This window comes from Centruroides vittatus, unplaced genomic scaffold, assembly GCF_030686945.1.
Source record: "Centruroides vittatus isolate TY-2023 unplaced genomic scaffold, ASM3068694v2 contig_634, whole genome shotgun sequence".
Lineage (NCBI taxonomy): Eukaryota > Metazoa > Arthropoda > Arachnida > Scorpiones > Buthidae > Centruroides > Centruroides vittatus.
In genome coordinates, this window is record NW_027122389.1 from 208,128 (window position 1) to 234,487 (window position 26,360).

Here is a 26,360-nt window from a genome sequence, read left to right on the forward strand (position 1 = left end):
AATCCGGGAAATAGTTTATCATATTTTTAAACAGTTGTCTCATCCAAGGCAGAGTGTAGTGTAACATGCAATGTCGTTGTTCGTCGTTATGCCGATTTGTACACTTTTACGCTTTATTTTCGTATTAATCTGTTTTTAATTATATATATGGCTCGTCTGTTGCTATGACCACGAAAAAATTCAGTAATCGCCACTTTTATATATTACTTACATTATTAATTTATATAACTTCACTGTTAATATTAAAAAGTACAGTGCGATTACGTCAGTTACAGATTTTCGATACTTTATTTTATTTATATCTATAAATTAATTTTTATTTTCCCGGCCGTTATGCGCAAGGATGGTTAGAAAATGACCCTCACGATTTTCGGACCTAGCACATAGAAATACCGAAAAAGGAAGAAACAATAAATTGAAAGTTTTCTTTATACACGTGTGTATACGAAAGGGACGATTTTTTCCACCTAAAATAAAGCGTAATAACTCCCGTTCGTTTTGACCATGATTTCTGATATTTGGTAGGGTGGTTTGTGTATTAGGGAGATTGGTGTCATTAAATTTTAGTAGTTAAAGGTGGAAGAAATTGCGGAATATTGATGATGATGAGTATTACGATGAAATGATTTTAATATTCTTATTGTTTCGGTCATAAAAAACGACAACTTTCGTTTAAACTAAAAGAGGACTCCATAAATTAAAACAGGAATTGAAAATTTAAAGAACTGGATGTCTCTGATTACTGAATGTTTCCAAAGCACCTAACTTATAAAAACACAATTTTAGGAAATTAATGCGTAGCTGACTGCGAAATAGCGAGAAAGTCAATTTACATACTGCCACATAAGTAAAAAACCTGCATGTTTCTCTCAAGTTTGAAGTGTAAAAGTATTTTTTTTATCATGTCTCGTAGTATCCATTAAGCAAACATCAAGAAAGGACAAATTGTAGTTTTGAAAAGCACTGATTTCAGTTATCAGGCAGTAGCAAACAGCATCAAACGTTCAAAAAGGTCGTTCGGCATTATTTGTCAAATCCTGCAAATTATAGACCAAAGCGTAGAAGTGAATGTCCTTCGAAGCTTACCCTGCAAGACCGCAGACGAACTATTAACGCGGCTTCTAATTGTACAGCATTCGCGCGTAAAATTTGAGACGATTTGGTTATTTAAGTACATCACGAAACCGTTCGAAGGATTTTATATGGCAAAAACAATAATGTTTGGTCTCGAATGAGAAGTGCTCTGCACTTAAGCCTGAGCACAAAGCTGCCCAACTCGATTTTACTAGGAAAAATATCGCCACTTAATAGAATAAGATAAGTTTTTTGTTTCGTTTAGACCTATTGTACTAGCACAAGAAATAACAATGTTTTTGTCGTATAGATAATATTTTCGGGCAAAAAATTTAATTCGGATGGGCTAGAATTTAATTCAATTTAGCGTTCTACTGGCGTGATTTACAAAAGCAGCTCAAATCCTTTTTGCAATGGAACTTCGGTTGTGGGTGTGTTATTGTTTTACGTGCTTTTTCTGCATTGAAACAATTGGATTTAGCATTCGTTACCTGTCGCATGAACAGCGCCGACTATCAACAAGTTCTGCAGAACAAATTGCTGCCATACAAACGTAGATTCAGAAGAATTTCTGTTATTTTTCAACGGGACAACGCATCTACCATGTATCACAACATACGAAACAGTGTTAGAAAATAAAGGAATTGGCCAATTCATTCTCCTGATTGCAACTCTATAGAAAACGTTTAGGGATCTTGGTTGACCGAATTTATGACGAAAATTATCAGTATGCCGACATTGAACACTTAAAACAAGCAATTGTTACTGCATGAAACTTTTTTCGGGCACCGATTATAAAAAACCTTGTTGATATCGTGCCAAATTGCATTTTCGATGTTATCAGTAAAAAAGTGCGCAAATAAATCACTATATCAAACTATTTTGTAGTATATAATTTGTTTTGCATTCATTTACTAGTCAGTTCTATACTTTTGTGGTGTTTAAAATCACTTTATTTACAATTTCTGCTGTTTGCAGCAATACAGGAAACTATGAGTTTCGGTCTCACGTAGCGCCGTGTATTGGCAAAAATGTTAACAAAATAATTAACTAAATATAATTTCTACAAAAAAGGATATAATTTTAAAAAATATATATTATATTCACTAAATTACTGAGATTATAATATAGCGCGAAACACATGCGCCATTACGCCATTTCTGCGACAGGTAGCAGATAGCACTTGTCTTGCAGTGTAGTGGTGTTTTGCTGCTCTACATCATACTATTCCTGTTAGCAATAGAGGAGATTCGAATGTGAGACTGATAGGTTTGCTGTCATTGTGCTCTCCATATTTTTGGTCGTTTTGTGCGTAATATCGTTGTGAATACGTTAAATTTGTCAATTTCTTTTCCGGAAGATCATGGAAACAAAATAATATCATGTATGACCACTTTTTTCCAAAAATTTTTGAATTAGAAGCTAAAATTTGCTATATTCGCTTATCCGGAATTTTCGCTGCCGGTAAATTGATTTTCGTAAAGACACCTTTTGCGTACAGTAATAACATGTACTGCCTTCAAAATTGGTAAATTTTGGTGCATTTTTTAGCAATTTATCACTGTTTTTGGTGCATTATTCAGCGATTTATCACTGTTTTTTGGTGTCATTTCCGGTCGGTAATCGAACGCCGTTTTCTCGCTTCCGGTTAATTATTTTCAAAAGATTTTTTGGAGTCACCATCTACACCAATTATGTAACATTATCGCAAATTTTCGTCAATATCTGTTTATTAGATTTTAAATTATGAAAATTCTTAAAACGTATTCTATTTCCATCTTTTTAGTTTCCGTGACAACAGTCATTGACCTTCCGTCTGAAAACTTCGCGTAATAAAATAGAAGCTGCTTTTATTCCTTGCCTATTCCTCTGAAGTATTGCATATCATATATTTTTGGAATCAGGACAATCTGTTGATTTCAATTATTGTACTTCATTCCTAGTAAATTGCTTTTTCCATATAGCTACAATATAGATGCGTCTGATGACTCACTTTTTCCAGCAGCCCGTATGGCTGCCAATAAAGTAATTTCTGAGCTTAAGGGTTACATAGCTATAAATACTAAATGCAAACTCTCCACTCCCTGTCATACCGATTTCATTTTCGATTGTATAAATCGCATAATAAAATTATATGAAGATAACACACTCCTCACTATGTTAACTGAGATAAAAGATAAAGTTGAGAAACTCGATGACAAAACTGATAATGTCTACAAACTAATGTAGTGGCCGATACCTGATCTTTCAATCGCCACCAGATGGCGCGTAGAAAAATATAAAATGCCGGTTCAAACATGCCCCCAGCACATTTTTCATCGTTTGTAATTCCTCGTATGGTGACCAAAGCGATAGTGAACTCTGAACATTTTTTGACAAACAAAAAGCAATATGCAGAAAACTCTATAGATAAATAAACATAAAACAAACAACAAGTGCTTTCAGTATTAGTTTCTACTAATGTTTTTTATTTTTAAACATTTAAATGTCTACTTTTTGCTTGTGTGTACCTATATTTTACACTTATAGAAATTTTTATGCTTATATCTCCTACACTTTAGAATAACTAAAATCATTACGGGAATAGAAGTTCAAAGGTCACATTGCGGATTTTTAAAGATCAGATTAGAAAGACTATTCCATAACATGAAAAATTACAACTTTACCACATTAAGCTGTAAAAGACCAGTAGCCTTTCTCATACTGCAAAAAATATATAAGATGATCAGACAGTGAAGCAGATATATCCAAACATTCAGACTGTTTAACACCACAAAAATACGAAAAGATAACAAACGATTCACAGTTCCTGAAAATAAACAAACAAAACTAAAAATTTTAAAACTTTTATAATTTTATATTCTAGTAAACTTCAATCGTGACGATTGAAGTTTACTAGAATGTAAATGTACAAAAAATACAGTTTACGGTAAAGTGATTATTTAAATTTATTCTAGCGACAAGTAAATAAAAACTTGTAAACAAATACAGTCGAATTATTTTATTCAGAACAGGTTCAAAAATTTAACTGAACTAACTAAAACATCCAGCCTATTAATTTAATTAACTACAAATTCCGGTAAAACTGTATCTGAAAAGTTAGTAAACTTGTTCAGATAATATAGCATACATTAGCTACAATATAAATACACTTTGCGGTATGAAGTAATAATTATCTAAATAACTTTCATTAATGCAGTTACCATATCTATTTACCCAAATATAGTACATAGGCTATGTATTATGTAGGAAATTGCATTTTCCATTAGGTAAACTTTTAATCTTACTAATTTCACACAACGTACTTAATATTATTATTAATGCAGCTTATTACCAGTTACAGTAAATTAAACAGAAACAAAAATAAATATAAACCTGAAAAATATATTTATTTGTAATTATATTTACCTCCGTTACCTGTCACACAAGCCACTGTCAACCAAGCAAGTCCGACGGTCCATGCATATGGAGCAATGCATTGAAAGGCGATGATTATATTTTCGTTGGCTAAAATATTTTTATTGTAACTACGCGCTCCAAAAATTGATAATGTCATTAAAACAATGCATTCGGTCCAACAAAGTAGAAGGGTAATCTAATAATTCAAACGTAAAATTCTTAATAAACAGACTACAAAAATTTTAATTTAAAATTATTTGATAATACTTTCTGTGAATTGAAAATAAATGTTTAGAAATTTAAAGAGAGAACGTCTTAAATGAAAATTTTGATATTTACTAACATCATGAGTAACAGTCCTGTCAACAACAATGTATCTTTCGTTAGCAGTTTCACTTAATTAAATATTAAATATTCAATGAATGTGAACCTATTTATGTCATAAATTATTTTACAATGGTTAATTTTGTTCGTAAGATTTTGCTATTCGTTATGGGAAATGTGTAAGTGTTGAAATTGATTACGTGGATAAGATGTCATGTACCCAAAACAATGGAAAGTACAGGTTTTCCTTGTATAACACGGTAGATATGTTCCGGAAAAAACCGTGTTATGCGAGTCCGTCATATACGAAACTAAGGAAAAAGTATACAATTCTTTTTTGTTCCAAAGAGAAATATGTTTATTAAAGTAATCGCTAATTTATTTGTAATCAATAATGAACTAACAGTCACAATTGAAAGTATTGTATTACGCATTTACAGACATACGTACTTAACACCTTACTCTTGCCGAGAAAAAATATATTTATTTGCAACAAACATGGATGGAATTTTAATTTCAAATGTATTCCAAACCTGATGATGGCCTGTGAATCAGGCTGAAAACGTTTGTTTGTTTGTTGCAAATAAATATATTTTTTCTCGGCAAGAGTAAGGTGTTAAGTACGTATGTCTATAATTATTTGCTGAGTACTTTATAATATTACGCATTTACATTAATTTTAGTTAAACAAGGGCATTTTCTTTTTACAAAGTATCGTGATCATCTGAGCTTGTTCAGTTGAGTACCGAAAAATTCTTTTTCCAAAATTTGTGTTTTAATACCGAATTTTTCGAGTTAGAACAGTTCGAGTACCGAGACACCGCTGTATTTTCGTTTGTTATTTTTACAAACGATTACTTACCTACAGTTTTAAAAAAGTTTAACAACACTTAATTAAAAATGCTTAAATAAAGTATACTAAATAAAAAGATTAATCTATAAAATTTAAACACTGTGACAGACTTAGCAGCTAAAGTTTGAAAGCAATAACAATACCAGCTGATTGATAGAAAAGCAAGGACAAAAAATAAATAATTGTATGAGATTTTCGTTAAAGTAAACCTGACGAAAGGCATCTAATAATTTCAAAATTTCAAATTTCTAAAATCTGTGGGTAAATTTGAGAAAATGTGCATGCTCGCTTGAATAAAAAAATATCAAATAACACAGTTTGGACTTAAAAATTGGGAAATTTTGTCAGAAGATTTTTCAAATTGTCAATTTGTGTAAGAGCGAAATCAGTTGTAGAAATGCCGTGTTGTGTGCGAACCAAATCTGTATTGGAATCGTATAGAATTTGACCATAAGTGTGTGTTTGCAAAACTATGTTTTCAGTTTCCTGAACCTTGCCGAAAAAAACAAGTTTCGTGCATTTGTGTGTGTGGAAGGGTACGTGTGTATTCGCATATTTTTTAATATCTTAGCATGAAATAAATGTTAAGAAACGAAATTAGGCAGGGTAACTTGTATGCATAGCAGATGATGTTTTTAAATTTTGATGGTGAAAGAAGATCGGCGGAGTGGGAAGATAGAGGGAATTCAAACTTAATGAAAATTTTACTCGTTATTGCCATTTACAATTTTTTATGAAACTCATCACTACTCTCAAAATTGAGCTTTTTGTATTTCGAGTAACAATAATAAATAACATAAATGCTATTTTTATATCAAAATTTGTAACAGATAATTTTATTTATTAATATTAATAATAGAAAAATAATTTTTTTCAATAAAATTTCATATCAGCTAGGAGAGATACATAACTCGTTGCTGAATTTTTATCGTTCTACTCACAAGAAGAAATGATCTTGTCTTATTAGTGTATTGTATGTCAATTTAACAGCTGACAGAAATAAGTCATGACAAATTTAACAACCAAAGCACATCATCAGAATTCTTTGCTCAGAATAATAATCTGAAAATACCGCCATCAGTTATTTTTATTAAGAAAGTTTTCAAATGCTTTAGTATTCGGCTTTAAATTAGTTTCAGTGCAAAAATCCCCCCTGTCAAATAGTCAAAATCTAAATTTCAGCATTATACAAAAAAGTTTGTACCTTAGCTTATAATAAATTATATACTTTTCTTATAGTAAAAGTTTACCAAGCATAAAATATTTGTACACCAGTCTAACAATTCTTTTATTATGTTCTAACTTCTTGCAAGTTTAACAGCCGGATGGCCGAGTGGTCAAGGTGGCAGCCTACCGCTCGGAGTTACCCGGGATGGAATCCGGTTCCCAGGTCGAAAAATCCCTAGAAATTTTTCGGGGGTGGTCAATCCAGATATGTCGGTCTCTGTCCCTCGCCACCCGGCTGCCCAATTGTGGGTCTGGTTAAATCCATAATAACTTTATTAAAAAAGGCCCTCTTAGCGCCCACAGAACGAGAATAAAAAGTTAAAAAAAAACTTTTTTCAAGTGTTAAATGTGACTCTCGCTACAGATCACTACAGAACAGATGATCCAACGTCACCCAATCATGGATTTTCTAGTTCTTTGTAAACACGGGGCAAAATATACATCGCATCTAATGCCCAACCATCCTGCAAGAGAGCGAGAAGCAAGAAAAAAAACCCATGCTGTATGAGCTGCCAATGTTTTAGATATGGGCTAATCGAAATTACCATAATGGTCGAAGTTTCTCGCTTCATTTTACCTCTGTTAAATACAAAATTAATTCACAATTTTATCAAATTACTAAAACTGCAGATGATAAATTAAGATAAAATTTATCTAGCTTTTAAATAAAAAACTAATACAAGTACATAGCCGGCATTATTCACATTACAAATATAAATACAACTTTACATAGATAAACCTTTGCATTTTGTCCTTTCTTTTGCCATTGTAGGAAGGACAAAATGAAAAGTTTTATCTTTTTAAAGTCGTATATATATATATATATATTTATTTATTAAATGGCTATATTTATTAAATCTAGCTTGTCCTCACTCATCATTTCAGTCTTAAACGATAATATTAATAAAAAAATTTCCATAAACTATGTTACAGTGTAAATATTTAAGATCTGGATTTCTATAGCTCGAAATTTTAATTATTTCCACCTCTATTATATAACAGCTTAGTCAACAAAATTCCTTAGCTAAGAAAAATATGAGACCCTCTTTCCCTAACTTTCAACTATCCATTGTCTTTACACTGTGTGCAGATTAACTTGCAACTTAAGTTTATAGTTAGCGTCAGAATTCGTCATTTGTTTTGAATTCTGGCAAATCCTATCACCCTAATCGCAATCAGCCATCGATCACGTGATCAATTTTCCCATCGAAAAGCTATAAAGGCCGTTTCTCTCCCCCCTCAGGGGAGACGATCGTCAACCGAGATCGAGTCACGTTGGATTTTACAATTTTACCTTTGTGCCTAACCTACCAATTTACCCTTGTGCCCAATTGGATTTCTAAGAATATACGAATTATACCAGAAAATACGGTTTATCAAAGAGGTATGAAACCCATCTTTATGAACTCTCTCTCTCTCTCTCTCTCTCTCCTTCGCGCATTAGAGATTAGTAACTCCCCTCAACGTTAGATTTTGTGTAATGTCTCATTAGTTATCAAATAAACCGTTGTTTCCTCATTTATTTGTGTCCTCCTTGCTCGAATATTATCTGCCGCCTTACCGACGACCGACCCTACTTCTTTCCTTTCACTAGATCTGACGTAAATCAGTCCTGTCCCCTCGGAACCTGTATCGTAAACTTAGCTACCTTGACAAGTGAAAGGACCTGTTGCCAGAAAGGGGAGGTGACGACTTCCTCCTCCTCCTAGCAGTTCACAAATGTTTAAGTTCAGAATGACTAAATAAGAACATTTGATTTAGAAAAGTCAATAAAATCTGTTGATTTTATTGAAAAAGAAGATTGTACGGACACAAATATTAGGCAAATCGGGAAGATGGCATGGTTAAAGAATGTTGTAAGATGCTGAAAACTACCAGTATTTAACTTCAAAAATTTTACAGGATAACTGACAGCCTTTCGTTTATCTGCACTGCATCATCAAAAAAGCTAAGACTTTTACAAACTATGTTATGTAAGTGGAAACGTTCCAGATATACGGATAAGATGCAAATAGTATAAAAACGGAAGGACAAATGGAAGCTGCCAGATCTATGAATTATGAAGAACCTAGTATTTTTGAACTGTGATACGTTGTATAATAATTGATGCCAAATCTGCCAACTTCCTGGTATTATTGTAAGCTTATCGTACCGAGTTTTATCAAAACTTCTCATACATCATTTATTATATTTTCAGTTTACTTCAAAAAACATCTACACAAGACTTGTACATGCACTTTCTACAGTAATCTCCGCCGGGTCCAAAAACTTAATGAAGCCATTTTTTATCGGTATATTCAATTCAATCACAAATATATCAAATACAATATGGTATCTTATCTCAAACGTCAAAAAAATGCCACCACAGCCTAGTCCTCAAACTGCCTCACGTACACTTTGTTAGCCAGGCCACATAATTATGAATAATATGTAAATACATGGATTTACGTCAGACACAGGACCAATCAACTTTAATCAGAGGATCGGTAAGCGAAACATTATAACGTTTCTGATTAACAATATCACTGTGCATAAATCTGCATTATCCTCTGATGACTGACAATAAACAAATAGAAACCTTCAAGTCTTATACCACGCACCTAAATGACAATAAATGCAAATAAACTGTAAAAGTATGAGTATAGTGGCATCTTCCCCTAACCTACATTATGTATGCAAAGCTGAAAAAAATTTTTTACACTAGAGTTACCTCTAGCCCGGTCCTAAATTCCTTCATCTCCATGAATTTGATTATACTCTAAATGAAATGATTTACTAAAGAAAGCATAAATAAATGTAAAATTAAGTTTTGAAAACCTAACCTACATTTTTATAAACGGTGTATAGTTGGACTAAACAGTGAGCACCGTTATTAAAGAAAAGATTATCTATTGAGAAAACAGCTTCGGAAGTTCGTGTTGGAAGTTACAGTATGTTGACAATAAAAAATAGTGAGCTACCACATCCGCAAAATTTGAGACATGAAAAAAAGAAAGTATTCAGAACTAAATAGAAAGGGACTGTGTACGTTTGATAACAATGGACAGTGCAATTTGTCATTACAGATGAAGACAGAATTGAAACATGACATAAGAGTAGTCAAGAATTCTACAACTATTCACAGAGGCCTCAAACATAACAACTTCAAAGCTACAGTTAAGACTACAAAGTCTAAACTTATCAAATCACATAAACCGAAACGTCTTGATTTTACGAAAAGTTACAAAAACTTCACCTTCGAAGATTGGAAGAGGAATGTATAGTCAGATAACACTAAACATAATAGGATACGTTCAGATGGACAAAATGGACCACATCGATGAAGTCTAAAATTGAGCTAGACATACCAATAATATTGAAAGTTGGTAGGGGTAGCTTCATGATCCCCAGTGTTAATATCTATTTTGAGCCCGGAATGCTGTGTTCTGCACCTAATAATATGTATAGTATTATTTACAGTTATAAGTTAGATGCTGTCATTGCAATCTGTTGACTATTAGCACGTGAACAGCTCTTTCATTTATCAGCAAGATGACCCAATGACCCAAAACATATATCCTTGAGGGCAATGGCATGTCCTCGGAATCATAATGATAATTTGATAGGCTGGCGTTATTAGTGGGCCCTACCTCAACAAATTAAATGCTTCTAGTAATACCCTCATTAAACTTCGCTTATCTCACTATGCTGCCGTGTCCGAAAGCATTCGCCAATTACTGGACGTGTGCAGGTTGATTAAAACAAATTATCATTCCGCGATTAGAAAAGTTATTACAGTATTTTTTATGAACGATCGCATTACAAAAGTTTTAAAGGCAAAAAGAAACTACACAGGTTACAGAAGTATCCTACAAATGAGATATATGGCTTCGTTTATATCAAAATCCTTCCAAATACATCGTTACAGTACATTGTATGCTGCAATTATCAACAATATAATTACGTTGTTTAAATAATTCTAACATTAATTACTTCCTTATATGTATATTGCATATTGCATATTAGAAATTTTGTTTTTTGCTAAACGATTTTTGGAACATTTTGCAGTTCTTTCTGGTTTTCTCCTGAATTATTTGGAAAGAATTTAACGCTCACTATACTTCAGTAATCGCAGTATTTTTTCCATTTAATACATTACTTTTGATGTTATTTTTTATTAATAATATTAAATATGAATTTGAACATAAGAAATAATTCTAACGTATTTTATTAAAAATTTTAAATATAGTAAACGTACAGACACAAATATTTCTAATCCTAAAAAATTACAATTAATATTTATTTTTTTCGAAACGTTTTCAAACAACAATAATAATAAATAATGTAAAATAGAAATAAAATTAGTATACTTTTCCAAATGTGACCTGTTTCTTCTTCAATAATACACAGTGCGGCAATTAAATTCCGGGACTGAAGCTATATCTCAGCAACCAGTAGCAACATCTGTTTAAATTTTATGTCATATGAAGTTTGGACATGTATGAACATAACCTAAAACTTTTATTTAAATCGGTTGACATTTATCATTGTTTTTGATATTTTGTTTATCAGTTTATTTTGTTACATGTCGGAAAACAATAATGGAACAACGTGCTGTTATTAAATTTCACGCTAAACTTGGCACAAGTGCCACAGAAACGTTCAAAATGATGCAAAAAGTGTATGGAAGTGAGTGTTTATCACGGTCAAAGACTTTTGAGTGGCACAAGCAATTTTTGGAAGGCAGACAATCACTGGAGGACGACAAACGTGTGGGAAGGCCAATAACAATTCGAACAGCAGATTCGATTCAAAAAGTGCAAGAATTTGTATCCAACGATCGCATTGCGACACTGAGAATGATGGAACAGGCATTAAACATTAACAAAGAGAGAATACGACAAATTCTTAAAGAAGATTTGGGCAAAACAAAAGTTTGTGCTAAATTTGTTCCGCACACACTAACCCAAGAGCAAAAATTGAGGAGACTAGAACATTCCAGACAGATTGTACGAGCAGCGAATAACAGCTCAACCTTCCTCAAATCAATTGTTACTGATGACGAGACCTGGTGTTTTCAATATGACCCACAAACAAAACGTCAAAGTGCCGAATGGAAGTCAAAATCATCACTTCAAGCCAAGAAAACACGAAAAGTTCCATCAAAAATCAAGACGATGTTCATTGTTTTCTTCGATAGCAAAGGCATCATCCACCGTGAGTTCGTCCCACAGGGTCAAACAGTTACTGTTGCTTTCTACTTGGGAGTTTTACAACGATTAATGAGAAGAATTCGTCGAATTCGACCAGAATATCGCAATTCTGATGACTGGTGTTTGTTACACGATAGTGCACCGAGTCACACATCATTGATTGTTCGTCAATTTTTGGCACGAAATCAAGTCTGTGTGTTGAATCATTCGCCGTATTCCCCCGATTTAGCACCATGTGACTTCTCTTTATTTCCAAAAATGAAAATGAAGTTGAAAGGACGCATTTTTAATGATATTGAAACCATCCAAAGAGAGTCTACGCGCATATTAGAGGCAATACCGAAAATTGAGCTTGAGCAGGCATTTGAATCACTATTGAATCGCTGTAAAAAGTGTATTGAAGCAGGAGGAGAGTATTTTGAATAATTTAATAAAAGGATTTGAATAAAATTGTTTTGTTTCATTTTTATAGATCCAGTCCCGGAATATAATTGCCGCACTGTGTATATCTCCAATTAAAGCTCCAAAACAACAAGTACCAAGATGAGAATAATATGGTTTAAAATAATTATAAGCAATATATTTATAGGTTTTCCTAAATTAATAAATAGAAATATTAATTAGTTTATTTGATAAATAATCATTCATTATCAAATGACAAAGAAGTTAAATGTTTATACTCAGTAGCCGCAGGTATTGCAATCATCGCGTAATATCCGTTTGAAACTACGTCAACTATATACATGATAATCCCTGTTAACATTAATACAATTATGGCGAGTCTTCCAAATCTGGACCATCTGCAAAATGATATTCAATACATAGTAAAGGACTTCAAAATATCAATCATCCGTTAAATAATAATATTTAAGATTTTTGTAGAAACTGAAGAAATAAAGTATCTACTATCACTCTTAGGTACTGGAAGTTATAATGTCTTTTTAAAAGCTTTCTATTTCCAGTAAAACATAAAAATATTAACTTGTTCAAACAATCGTTTTCGTATCTCTATCGAGAACTGCTTCAAGTTCATCATTGTTCTAAAATTGGAATGCGCAGAGTTTAAAAGTTAACTGCCAATCAATACAGGCGTTCGAATTATTTGATGTAAATTAATTTGGCTATTTATGCTTCCCCCCACTATAGGCTTTCACCAATTGCATACTAATACTCTAGCCCATAATTCCATGAGTAAGATGTCACATTTGTTGTTGTTCTTTCTGGCATGCATATTGCCATGCATACGATATGGCGTTGCTGTCTTTGTAATTTATGCTGTTTCCTGCTTTGCTGGCATTGCATATTTCCAATTTTTCCAATTTCCTTATATCGTCGGTTTGGAATGATTTTTTTTATAAGAGTAGCGGCCGTTAGGTCAGCATGTATATCTGGGTCTGGCGCATATGTAGACAATGCGGTTGTATTCTTATTTTTGTCTATATCGTATTTATGTGTTTTTAGCCTTTTTTGTATCGACCTTTTTGTTGATCTTATATATCCCAGGTTCTTGTGAATTCTATTATTTTTGATTGGTACTTTGTATACTCCTGGCACTCTCATGGTGTTCATCTTGTCTTTGTCATTTCTTAGCAGCTCATATATTGTCTGGGTCTTTGTATATGTAAATTTGATTCCTTTCTCTTCCGCTATTTCCCTATATATGTGATGGAGGTTTTTACTGTCTTGGACAATTACACGATTTGGTCAGAAATCTTAGTATATCCCGCTTGTCCTATGCCATTAATAATAGAATAGAAATCTACATAATAAAAACCGTAATGGCATAGGACAAGCGGGATATACTAGGATTCCTGAGCAACACAATAACGCAAATCGTGTAATTGTCCTAAATATTTGGTTATGTCTTGACTACTTTAATATTATTTTTGTTAAATTTTTGCATGTTTTAGCTGGCAGCACTGGTTCGACCATGAAAGGGAGGCTGGTATTTAAAACAGGCCTAATACACTATACTAATAATGTATTTCTTCATACTTTCTGGTTATCCGACTTTTCTATTAATTCGACCAACCCCAGTCCCCAATTAAGTCGGATAATCGATGCTTTACTGTACATTATTTGAATAAAAATGACCTTTAAAATGGTGTTACAGTATTTTTTAATAATTAGAGACCCAAATGAAACAAATATTTGTGTTTTTCGAATAAATTTTTGTTTGTCTCCTTTATAATAAATGAATTTATTTATTTCTAAGTAAAAGTTGGAAGTATCTGTAAAAAAAATTTTTAAAATATCCTTTTTTGTAAGAAAGTTTTAATAATTATTACTATAATGTAAACATGTTAATCCTTAAATAATAAAAGTACAATAAATAATAATAATTCTTCTAAAGTTATTTAATTTGAAAGTTGGCTGAGATTTGTTTATTAAACTAATACAGTCGAGTCCGAATAAGTCGATCCTTAGATAACTCGACACCATCAATTAAGCAGTCAGTTTTCTGTGGTCCCGGCCAACTTACATAGACATTAATGTTAAAAAACTTCGGTTTACTCTACACCGTGTAACTCGTCACCACTGGTTAAGTCGACATACTTTTGCTGTCCCACACTCCGATAAGTCGTCACCCCCGCCTGAAAATATAAATTAACTCCGCACGTGTGGTGCGAACTCATTTTTTTTAGGAGGGGTAGTCGATTTATTTATTAATATATAATTAAATATTTAATAATATATTAACATTATTAATATATATATATATATATATATATATATATGCCCTAACATTTTATGTATAAAGTAATAACAGATAAACAAAAAGAAAATATACAATATACATCAACGTCACACCAGAATCCAATTTTGCATTTTCTCACGCTAGAGGCATTAACCTCTTAACAGTGGAACAGTCAGACTCGGCGCTACCAGTTAGTTGTGGAAGTAAATCGTGGGAAATTTTTTAAGAATTTTCCCGCGCGTTTCTCTCGTTTCCGTTTAGGAAAAAAAAAATTTTAAACAGTTACGTCTAGTAAAGAAAAAATTGTTCTTTATTGTCATATAATTATTATATATATGAATTTTTTTAGCGGTAATTTTTTGCTAAATTTTTTTTTTCAAATTTATATTAAATTCTTTCTTGATTTTCTATCCGATACGATTTTTTCAAAAGTTTTTAATTTATTTTCAATTTTATATAATTTTTTAAAGTTTTAGGCATTTAAGTCATGACGATTTTTTTCAACCTTCGAATCAAATTCAAGAAAATGTAATTGACAGCTAACGAATTTTATCCACAACAATAGATGACGTAAAAGTTGTTACGTTTACAACTACGACGCCTGGCGGCCTTTCCCCCCAGACTGAAATGTGGGTGAAAGTCGTCTCGTGTTCTACTTTCTGTAGAGTAACGTAATCATTGTAAATAAAAAAAAATTTCAGAATATCGTTTATTTAAAATTTTAAAATTCGTTGTTCAAATTTACACCGAGATATTAAAGCGGATTAAAATATTAGCATTTTGTAGATAAACTTACTTGACATATAATAAATTTAAATAAATTAATCTTTAAGAAACAACAAAACAATAAAAAAATGTAGAAATATTTTTATATTCATCTTCACATTTATAACATATGTTATCGTCATTGACCGATATTTAATTTTAAAAACAATTCTCATCATTGGCATGCATCAGAAAAAAAATGCACAACTTCCCTAAAACACACTTCATTGAGAAGGTCCGCTTCGCTCTGAAAAAGCCGACAGTTTTATGTCAGAAATCCAATGTGTGAATTACTTTCTCTAACATAGTAAAACAAAGTAAGTTACAGTACAACAATACACATAAACCTATATAAATTAGTAGCCCAATAATACATACTTTCATGTAAATCCATATGTTATATCCAAAAGTCAGTTCTCCCAAATTGTTGAAAAATAAATTATTTTCAACTTTTCTTTTTGTAAAGTAGCATATTCTGAAAAACAAGTTTTATATTCAGCGTAAAATTTTCACCTTTTATCCGTTAAAAACAACGCAAAATGTACGAATCCACGTAATAAAAAATTATCGCAGTGAACTTCGAAAAAACCAGAAACACAGATACACCAGACCGCACTGTACAAAATTTTTTCACGAACTGATTCATATTTTAATGCACATGTGAATAATTTCATCACATGACGAAAAGTTTTTGAATAAAAGCTAAAAGTTTTTCAAAATTCTTTCATAAAATCCGATGAATTTAATTAATACACAATAACTAAATCTGTTTAATAAAGATTAATAATTTTCCATTATAATTATGCAAATTAGATATAAAAAAGATCATCGCGCAAATTCTCCCGCGAACTATAGATGACTCTTACGTCATGTGGATTGAAGTTTTTTGCAAAATACTGAAAATTTTTATATAATTATTTTACTAATCCAGTCAAATTTAAATAATATAAAATGTCTAGATCTGTTTAATAAAGATTAGTAATGTACTATCATTAATATGCAAATTAGATATGACAAAGATCAATGCGGGAAAATTCTCGCCAAGATAAAAATAGCTTTCGGTCACGTGATCACCAAGAAATACGAAGAAATATGCCTTAAATTTAATGTTTGTGTACAAATTAATACATTTTAACTAATGTCATCGTTTAAAATTTAATGTTTCTGTAAAAATTAGTAAATTGTAACAAATTTCATCAAACACAACAGAATAATTTTCAGCTTATAAAAACTCTACAATAAATGATTATTTCTTCGAAAGACGTCGATATGCACGAATAAATAATAAATATACAATAATGCTTTTATCCATTTTAAGTGGATATTGTAAAAATTAAGCTATTTAATTTGTTTGGCTTTTATAATTTAGTTTCCGAATATTTTACTGTGAAATTCCATTTAGTAAACAGAAACAAAGACAAGCTATTAGTTATAAACAGGACAATAAAATAATTTTTACGTAAATTGAGTGAAAATACAGAAAAAAACGAATTATATCAAAGATGGGGACAAACAAGCTTACATCCCTAGAACAGAGCTTATAATTTGTTGACAATTTCAGCCTGTTCCTACTTTGACTGTTTTATGTTGGTAAAAACTTATTTTTTTAAAATAAAAGTACTTTGTTGTTAGTGAAGAAAGATAAAAGTATCGAAATAAAATATTCAGAATTAAAAATATTGATGTATGTCCATATTAAAAATGTATATTTTTTTCCGATATTAGAGATAATATCACGAGAAAAACATTATATAAATGAAATGCGGCCATAAACAATTTCTTTCTGTCAAATAAATTACGGATTAAACAGGCTTATCTAAAAAAATTCAATCGCGAATAACTGACTTTAAATATACAGAGGATACAGTATGCTTGTTATGTGATAGTATCTGCGTTTACAAATTAACAGAATTTTCCATTTTTTTTTTGTTTTTACATATTATTATGCTATAATCTAGGAAACTATGTTTAATACACAAGACATACTACAGAAAGGGTAAGAAAGGAATGTCAGTCATTGTAACAAATGTATTATTAAAAGTTTCATTTATATAGATAATTAATTTTATTAAGATACATTTCTCCAGAAGAAAATTATCGATATTTCTCGTAAATATAAGTAAATTTTATTATAATTTAGATAAAAACTCATTTTTTTCCCACGCATGGCTTCTTTCTCCTCCCTTTTACTTCTATACTTGGAACATTTCATTTCTTAATTTGATGTAATAATAACGTTTAAAATGATTCTAAATAAAATATTGACACTTAAACTAGGTTAATATATATTTGTCACGAGTCTCAGGTGTATTCATAAAAATGTAATAATCTATACAATAATACTTTCTCACATGCTCCATGTGTTAAAGTTTGCAGCTGTAATTGAAGGTAATATATAAAGAAACAAAATGTTTATATTATCAACAGTTATAAAAGATATCTTATTTTCACGTAGAAAAACAAAATAAGACAGAAGAAACAGACAATCACACGATATCTCTATCCAGGACATTCTATAATTGATTTCAAATTTCTAATGTCGACATACATGAATATTTTTGTGTGTGTGAATATTATATTTCGATACTTTTATGTTTCTTCACTAAGAACATCTTAAAACATTAACTTTTTACCAACAAAAAACAGTCGAAGTAGGAACAGGCTGAAAATAACAACGAATTATAAGCTCTGTTCTGGGGATGTAAGCTTGTTTCTCCCATCTTTGATATAATTCGATTTTTTTCTGTATTTACACTCAACTTACGTATAAATTATTGTATTGTGCTGTTTATACTTAATAACCTAACTTTGTTTCTGTTTACTAAATTGAATTTCACAGTAAAATATTCGGAAACTCTAAATTATAAAAGCCACACAGATTAATTTTTACAATATCAATTTAAAATAAATAAAAGCATTATTAAATAATTATTATTTATTCGTGTATATCGACTTCTTTCGAAGAAATACTCATTTATTGTCCGGTTTATGTAAGCTGAAAAATTAAATTTTAAACATATTTTTTTGTGAACACGTGACCGAAAGCTATTTTTATTTTGGCGGGAGATTTCCTAGTGACCTATCTCATATCTAATTTGCATATTTGTAATAATATTTGTGATAATCTTTATTAAACAGATCTAGACATTTTATATTATTTAAATTTGACTGGATTAATTAAATAATTATATAAAATTGTCAGTGTTTAGTGAAAAAGCTTCAATCGCATTGACATCGTAAGTTTTTCCATGACGTATAGTTGGCGGGAGAATTTGCGCAGCGATCTTTTTTATATCTAATTTGCATAATTATAGTGGTAAATTATTAACCTTTATTAAACAGTTTTAGTTATTGTGTATTAATTAAATTCATCGAATTTCATGAAATAATTTTTTAAATCTTTTAGCATTCATACTAAAACTTTTTCGTCATGTGATAAAATTTTTACAGGAGCATCACTATATCAATCAATTGGCGGGAAAATTTAATAGCGTGCGGTTTGGTGTTTCTGTGTTTCTCGTTTTTTTGAAGTTCACTGCGATAAATTTTTATTACCTGGATTCATAGATTTTGCGTTGTTTTTAACGGATAAAAGGTGGAAATTTTACTCTAAATATAGAACTTGTTTTTCAGAATATGCTACTTTACAGAAAGAAAAGTTGAAAATAATTTATTTTTCGACAATTTGCGAGAACTGATCTTTGTTTGGATGTAAATGAAGGCATGTATTATAGGTTTACTAATTTATTTGTGCATATAATTATGTAGTTCTAGTTTCGAGATATTTATGGTTTTTAGTGTTTATAAGCGTGTTATTTAGACATGTCTACAAATTTAGTGCTAAAACGTAGAACTACGTCAAAGAAGAATACAAACTTTAATTAGCAAGTAGTATCTTTATTAGCAAACTAATTTGTTGGTAGACTTTTTTACATTTAAAGTGTAATTACATGAAACTAAATGGATGTGAACATAGAAAGTAGAATATGGCAAGACTAATAGATAAAACTATTATTACATATTACTCGATCAGAAAAATTTATACTTGACGAATTTTGTTTTGATAATTATTGCCTAGGGTTTATGTCGAAAATATTTTTCAGTTATATTTGTAATTACAGTTAATTCGAATAGTAATGGCGCTTAAATATTTATAGGATTAATTGAAGTTTTCGAATTTTGTTTGAGGAAACTGAGGAAGGCAAGAGTATCGACAGTTGTATAATGAACTGAATTTAAGTAAATTAGGTGACTTTGTATGTTTCGATGTAGTTTTTTTATAATATTACGATATACGAACTTTCGATTTTGTAAATTGTATTATACTAAAAAATAAAGTTTTTCGTTATTGTCCTACTTCATGATGTATTTATAATGTTTTTGAACTAAATAATATTTATTAAATTGAAATCCAAGCTTTACAAAGTACTATAAATATTAGAGAAGAGCGTTTTACTATAAACTACTACGTTTTACTACAGCTTACTCCAATGTTGATTCTACGAAAATTAGGTCAGACAAGGACCGTTAGACTAATGACGTAGACTGTTTACTTTTTCCGGTTGCATCGGTGCTCTCCCGATAGCGTCATTTACAGAAGTCACACCTACTTTTTTCTGACGCGAGCCAATTAGGAATATTAATTTTTTTAACCAATCAGATGACGGCGGAAATTTAAATTCGATTTATGTCGATAGATGGCCGTCTAAAATTTCATATTTATTTTAATTTTCTTTCTTTTATTGTAATTTCTCGAGAACTAAAGGATATTCCAAAACAAAGTTGGAGAACCCAACTACTCGTGAAAATTCTACGACTTCACGAAATGGTCCAGGTATTTTATAAAAATTTTTTAACGTCGGTTAATGTTACCTATGGTATCCAAGATGGCGACGGGGAAATTTTTCTACCCTACAATCTAGACGGCGGCAGGGATTTTTCCCCCGCCCGTATATTGCACGCGGCGACCGCGAAATTTTTTCTTTCTACCGTACATTTAAACGGCGACGTGAAGGTTATTTCTACCCGACGGTCTATATTAAGAATACTAAAAAACACACGAACGAAAAAACAAGAGCACTTACTTTGTTACTGAGCCTTTCCTCTTTTTCTTCGTTTCCCGTCGACTGAACTTGATTCTCCGGCATGAGAAGAGGATCTCTTTTGCGCTTTTCTTTTAACAATGTTCTCGTTTTTTTCCACCTTTTTCTTCTTGGCAATAGGTGCGGGAGCGGCCGGAATGGTCTCCGGTTCTTTCCAACTAGGTACTTTTCCGCGACCGGGAAATATCATTCTGACGTGTTTGATAAAGGTGTGGAATTTTTCGCCGGGATTTTTTAACGTCCAATTGTGATACTTCTTATACATGAATGCGTACATATACGAATCCGACAAATCTTCTGTGTAATGTTTCGGCAAATTCTTCTTGTTTTTTAAGTGACCCCACAATCTTTCGATATTCTGAGTATGAACGCCTGTAATCGGGTTGACAAAATTTTCAGAGTGGTTTACTGTTTTATGAGAAATTTCTATACCTTCTAAATCGTCGATGTGGTTATATCCCTTCCATTCGTCTGTGAACACTGAGCTGCCGGAGTTAACGTATTTCGAAATGATCCAATTGAGAGTTATTTCAGATCTGTCATTAACCTGGCATATAAAACAAGTCTTGTCCTCCCGGCACAAACCTCCGACGACCCATTTAGTGCTTTTCATCTTTCTTCCTTTCTCGTATTTTCGTTTACATATCACTGTTTCGTCTATTTCCACTGTTTTGCCGACGCCTCCTATTTTAAACGATGTCAGATTGTGTAAGGACACTAACATAACGAAACGTACGTGGTTAGCCCAGTCTATTCCTGCCTTTTTAGAAACGCCCGAGGAAATTGCCGAATTACTCGTCGTGCACTCTAAACCAATATAGTGCCATATGAATGCCAACAGATTGGCCCACGAAACATTGCCGCATTTCCCTTTGAACGTTCCATCGAAAGCCGAACTATTCCGCCTGCATTTTCGGCAACGCATCGCGCAAGAATTCCGGTCGCTGCGATAAATCAATTTGCATGTTTGGCCGCATTCCTCGCAAACTTCCTCGGCGTGTTGGAGGCCTAATTTCACGGCGAATTTCAGTCCGCCATCAATTCTTTCGTCTAATCCCAACTCGGAATACTCCGCTTCGATTAACTGATAAAAACGTCGTCCAGTACACTGTTTCCAAAATCCGTCCGATTCTAAATCACAATCCGCCATGACTCGGTTGCGAAATATCTATTCCAAAAATCACAGAAAACGCTTAGCCTACTTTTCAATATAAACAACTTTTCCAACAGCCTAAATTCGCAAATAAAATTAAGAACATTACAAATTACCTCGTAATAGAAAAATTCCAGAAGTAAGAAAAAACCAACGAAATCTCTCGGCACGACAAGACGCCCACTCATACTCGGAGGAAAAATTTGCATAATTCCGATAACACGCAATTCGAAGAATCAAAGCGCCCTCTACGGATATCTTCAGTTGATGACGAAATCATGACGTAATCCCGGTCGCAATCTCGAACGGAGAGTGAAAAAATTTCCCCACCGCGGTCTAGAATTTCCCCGTCGGCCTCCAGAATTTCCCCGTCGCCATCTTGGCTACCATAGGTAACATTAACCTTAACGTCTATTGACGTCCCTCACCACCGCCACTCGATCGCCTTGGACGTCTATTTACGTCCCTCACTGTTAAGAGGTTAAGATTGAATACAGCAAATTTTGAGTTGAGTAGGATGTTTAGTGTATCCGAAGAAACAGTACGAAACGTTTTCATTACTTGGATCAATTTCATGTATATACAATGGCGAGAGTTGGATATATGGAGTGAAAGATCTCTTGTTGATATATACATGCCTAGAGATTTTAAAATGAAATTTCCGAATACTAGAGTTATCATTGATTCTCTAGAATGCAAAATAAGCAAACCAAAAAATCCTGTTGCACAGCAAAAACTTCATCTGTTGTTCTGACTCTTCTTCACTTGTAAATTTTAAATTTCAAAACAACAGATGAAGTTTTTGGATATAGTCATAAAGAGAAAATAAACAAGAGTATTATTTAGTAAGTACGAAAAACCACGTAATGTAAAAAAGACTATTAATTATAAATCTTATTGTCTCATAGACACTAAAAGGAATGCATTTGTTATGGAATTAAGAAAGATCCTAAATAGAACAACCCTCAAAGAAGATATGGACTTAGAAATAAAACAACTTTTCCAAACATTTATGTTAAATGACTACCCCAGGAATATCCTTCGTAAGTGGTATAACTCACATTTAAACTATAGATTTAATGTAAAAAACGAGATAAAAAAACCTTTTTATATAAAATTTCCTTATATGTTTAAGCTATATGAAAAATATAAACCAATTTTTAAAGAATTTTCTGTATGTATGTCATGTCAAAAAAACAAGATGTACGGTATAATTAATTTTGTAAATAATGTAAAAAAACGGCACCAGAGGACCAATTGGGAATCGCAGGAGTGGTTTACAAGTTAGTTTGCACCTGTCCAGTACCAAATTTTTACATTGGAGAAACAGGAAGAAGACTTGGCCTATGAATGAAAGAACACGAAGCGGCGATTCGACTAAAGAGAAAAGAGTCAGCATTATTTTTACATTGTAGTGAATTCAATTGTAATATAAATATTAATAATGTCAAAATATTATATACTGAAAAAAAAATAATAGAACATTTTTGTATCACCAAACATGCAAATACGATGAATTTGAATACCGGCATAGCCGTCGATGCATGCTGGGATAGATTTGCTTGACATAAAAGGAATGTAAAGATTAACAAGAGGATTGTTTCACTGACGAGGCTCTGTCAACGAGCGAAATGCATTTGGAATATGGAAATTATGATATTAATGAAATAAAACTGGTAATAACGAAATGCTGAGGTCTTTCTTTCATTATTAGTTCGTCCGTCTGAACTTGTCGTGGTTTCCTCGAAATCGGATTAAGAAAGTATTTTTACTTGTTTAAAGTTAAGGATAAATCCTTTTTTTTAAAGAAATTTTTTTATAAAGTATTATTATTCAAAAGAGTATTATAAGACATCAACGATACGAAATTAAAAGAAAAATCGTGTAGTAACAACATATCTTCGAGACAGGATATCTCTTTTTGCATTTTATGACCAAAGTTTATTGTAGATTATGGAAAAAATGTTGTGTGATTTGTACATTATACTTTTTGTTTTTAATTTTACAGATAATTTGATATTACCAGCATCACAATAATGATATTTAATTAATACTGTAAAAAGAAAAACAAAATTTAAAAACTTCATACGCAGTGTTTGTAATAAAATGTTTTACTGCACGAAACAGATATGCGATAAAGCAGCATCATTAAAATTACCACAAAATAAAATATACGAATGGAAATTCTTTCTAATAAATAATAAAATAACTGAACTCTTTCGTAATTGCATTAATTGTAATAAATAAATGTTGTTTTTTATTTTAGATATTGTATATTCTAGAAAACTGAGCGAAAATGTATAAACCCCGAAAAGTCTTTCGAATGGGCAGCAGGATACGGTGTTTTCAGTAATAATAACTATGTAACTGAAGCAGTGGCGTAGCGCCGGTGTCAGCCGCCCGGGGCGGAGGAAAATTTCGCCGCCCCCTTATTTAGGTATTTCAATTTAAAAGACTAAAATATACAGTAATTTTGAGGAACTTTTCGGCAAGAACAATCATCATTATTGTGTATTGTACAGGTTTCAAATAAAAAAGTCATGTATATATCTTTTACAATATAATAATCACATTTATTATAAAAAATTTTTACCCGTATGCCACTTATCCGCACTGTAATCTAATTTGCAGGTTTATTAGGCTATACAATATTGATTACTATTCTTTATATGATAGAAGTCATTCTCGCTGAATATTAGTCTTGAACAATCCAAGCACGAAATAAAATACACGAATCCCTACAAGTCGGCACAGACGTGTTGACAGTCGCTACAGTGAGCAAGATGTCATTATTATACATTTATTTAAAGAAAGGGGATTCCCCAGTTTCGTCACAGAATAAGTAATAGAAAATTCCGTGCTCATTTCAATCGGTCCGAATCGTAGGTGCGACAAAAATATGAAATGAAATGGTTCAAATTTTTACAAGATATTATTATTATTTATTGTAAAATTTTGCCGCCCTGAAAGTGCCGCTCGGGGCGGGCTGCCCCTGCCGCCCCCACTACGCTATGCCACTGAACTGAAGCAAACGAACGAAAATTGATGTTCACAGATTTATCAATCTAAATGTAAAATAATTGCTATGGTAGAGTAGTTTTAAATGTGTTTATAAAAGCCAGAACTGCAATTGCACAAGTAATATTTGATAAAATCTTTACTCCGACTTTATTGAAAAATCTGTTCGATCTATACCCGAATAAAATGGTATAACTCAAATTTTATATCATATTATCATCTATTGACTGATTCTTTTTAAAACAGTGTAATCGTAATTTTGTAACTATATATAAAAATGTATCCTTAATCACGTATATTGTATGCATATAAAAAAATAAGGAAGTTATATTCTAATATATTATTTGCTTTATGTTTTTCATTATAGAAAATAAACATGTGCTCGTTAATTGGGAAAAATCTTCGAGTTGAGCAGTGAACGAAAACACCATCCGACGTTTCAGAGATCGATTTCTCTGAAATATTACGAGTCAATGAAATGACTCGACTATTGACTTCATTTCCGAATTTGTATATAAATTAGATTGGGTGTTTAAATAAAGAAATTTTTATTTCCTATTTCATTTACTGACAAACATAGACATGTAAAATGGGAGGAGATTTGTGAATATCAAATACTAGAAGAAGAATTCGTGAATGACTTGTAAAAATATTTTTATTGGGATCAGATAGGTGGATTTTAAATTCTTTCGGATAAATTTATTAAGTGTAACTTACATAAATTTAATTTCAAAAGAGTTTTAAAATACCAACGATTGAATACTGAAACTGTACGCTGGATAACAGATCAGCTGCGCAAGAACTTGTTTTACCGCTACCAAATACTCGAAGAAAAATTCATAAATAATTTTCAAAATATTCTTCCTTGGTGTCATAGTCTAAAATATCGAAAAGTAAATCGGAAATATATTATTGAAAATTCGCTAAATTTACTACTTCGCGTCCTTGCAGACATTTGTAAAATTTGTTTTTAAATTTAATTTCAAATCATCTACACATTTATCAACACGTATTATGATATTTTGTATATAAAAGATTACAAGTAAACTCTAAAACTTCTTCAAAGAAGCTGACCTTTTGTTTTTATTGTTACGATAGAATTGCCATTAATTTCGAAATTACGTCGTAACTTTCATTATATTAACTTCAAATACCTTTAAGCACCAGGTAATGGTAATAAAACTGCCACTTCAATGCGGTCCAGAAAGATATCAGCGGTTCAAATGCAATAAAATCTGTATGGCTTGTGTTAATAGTTCTGATTCATGAATTTTATTTTCCGATGTTACTCTTAAATCTCGTAATGATCCTGCTACTTTTCTCATAACATTACGTTTGTAGATATTTTAACATACGGTTAACCACTTACATTGACATTTCACTTGGAAATTCACGTGTATACGGATTACATTTGTTACTTTTTTATATCTTATACTATAGAATGTCAGGTTTGTGAATAACATAAGCGATACTTAGCTTCGATAGAGAATTACATACTTTAACGTACTGTACATACATATAAATTTTCACGCTTATAATCCAAACAGAATGAGCA

At 31.6% G+C, this 26,360-nt stretch overlaps 1 protein-coding gene across 1 annotated transcript in view; it reads right to left on the minus strand.

Annotated features, from left to right (window-relative positions):
• Positions 1–26,360, minus strand: part of LOC136979745 (nose resistant to fluoxetine protein 6-like) — a 125,437-nt gene that overhangs the window by 42,180 nt on the left and 56,897 nt on the right. The window contains exon 15 of the mRNA XM_067275768.1: positions 11,227–11,250. Coding sequence (XP_067131869.1) covers positions 11,227–11,250 — 24 coding nt within the window. The remainder of the gene's footprint in view (positions 1–11,226; positions 11,251–26,360) is intronic.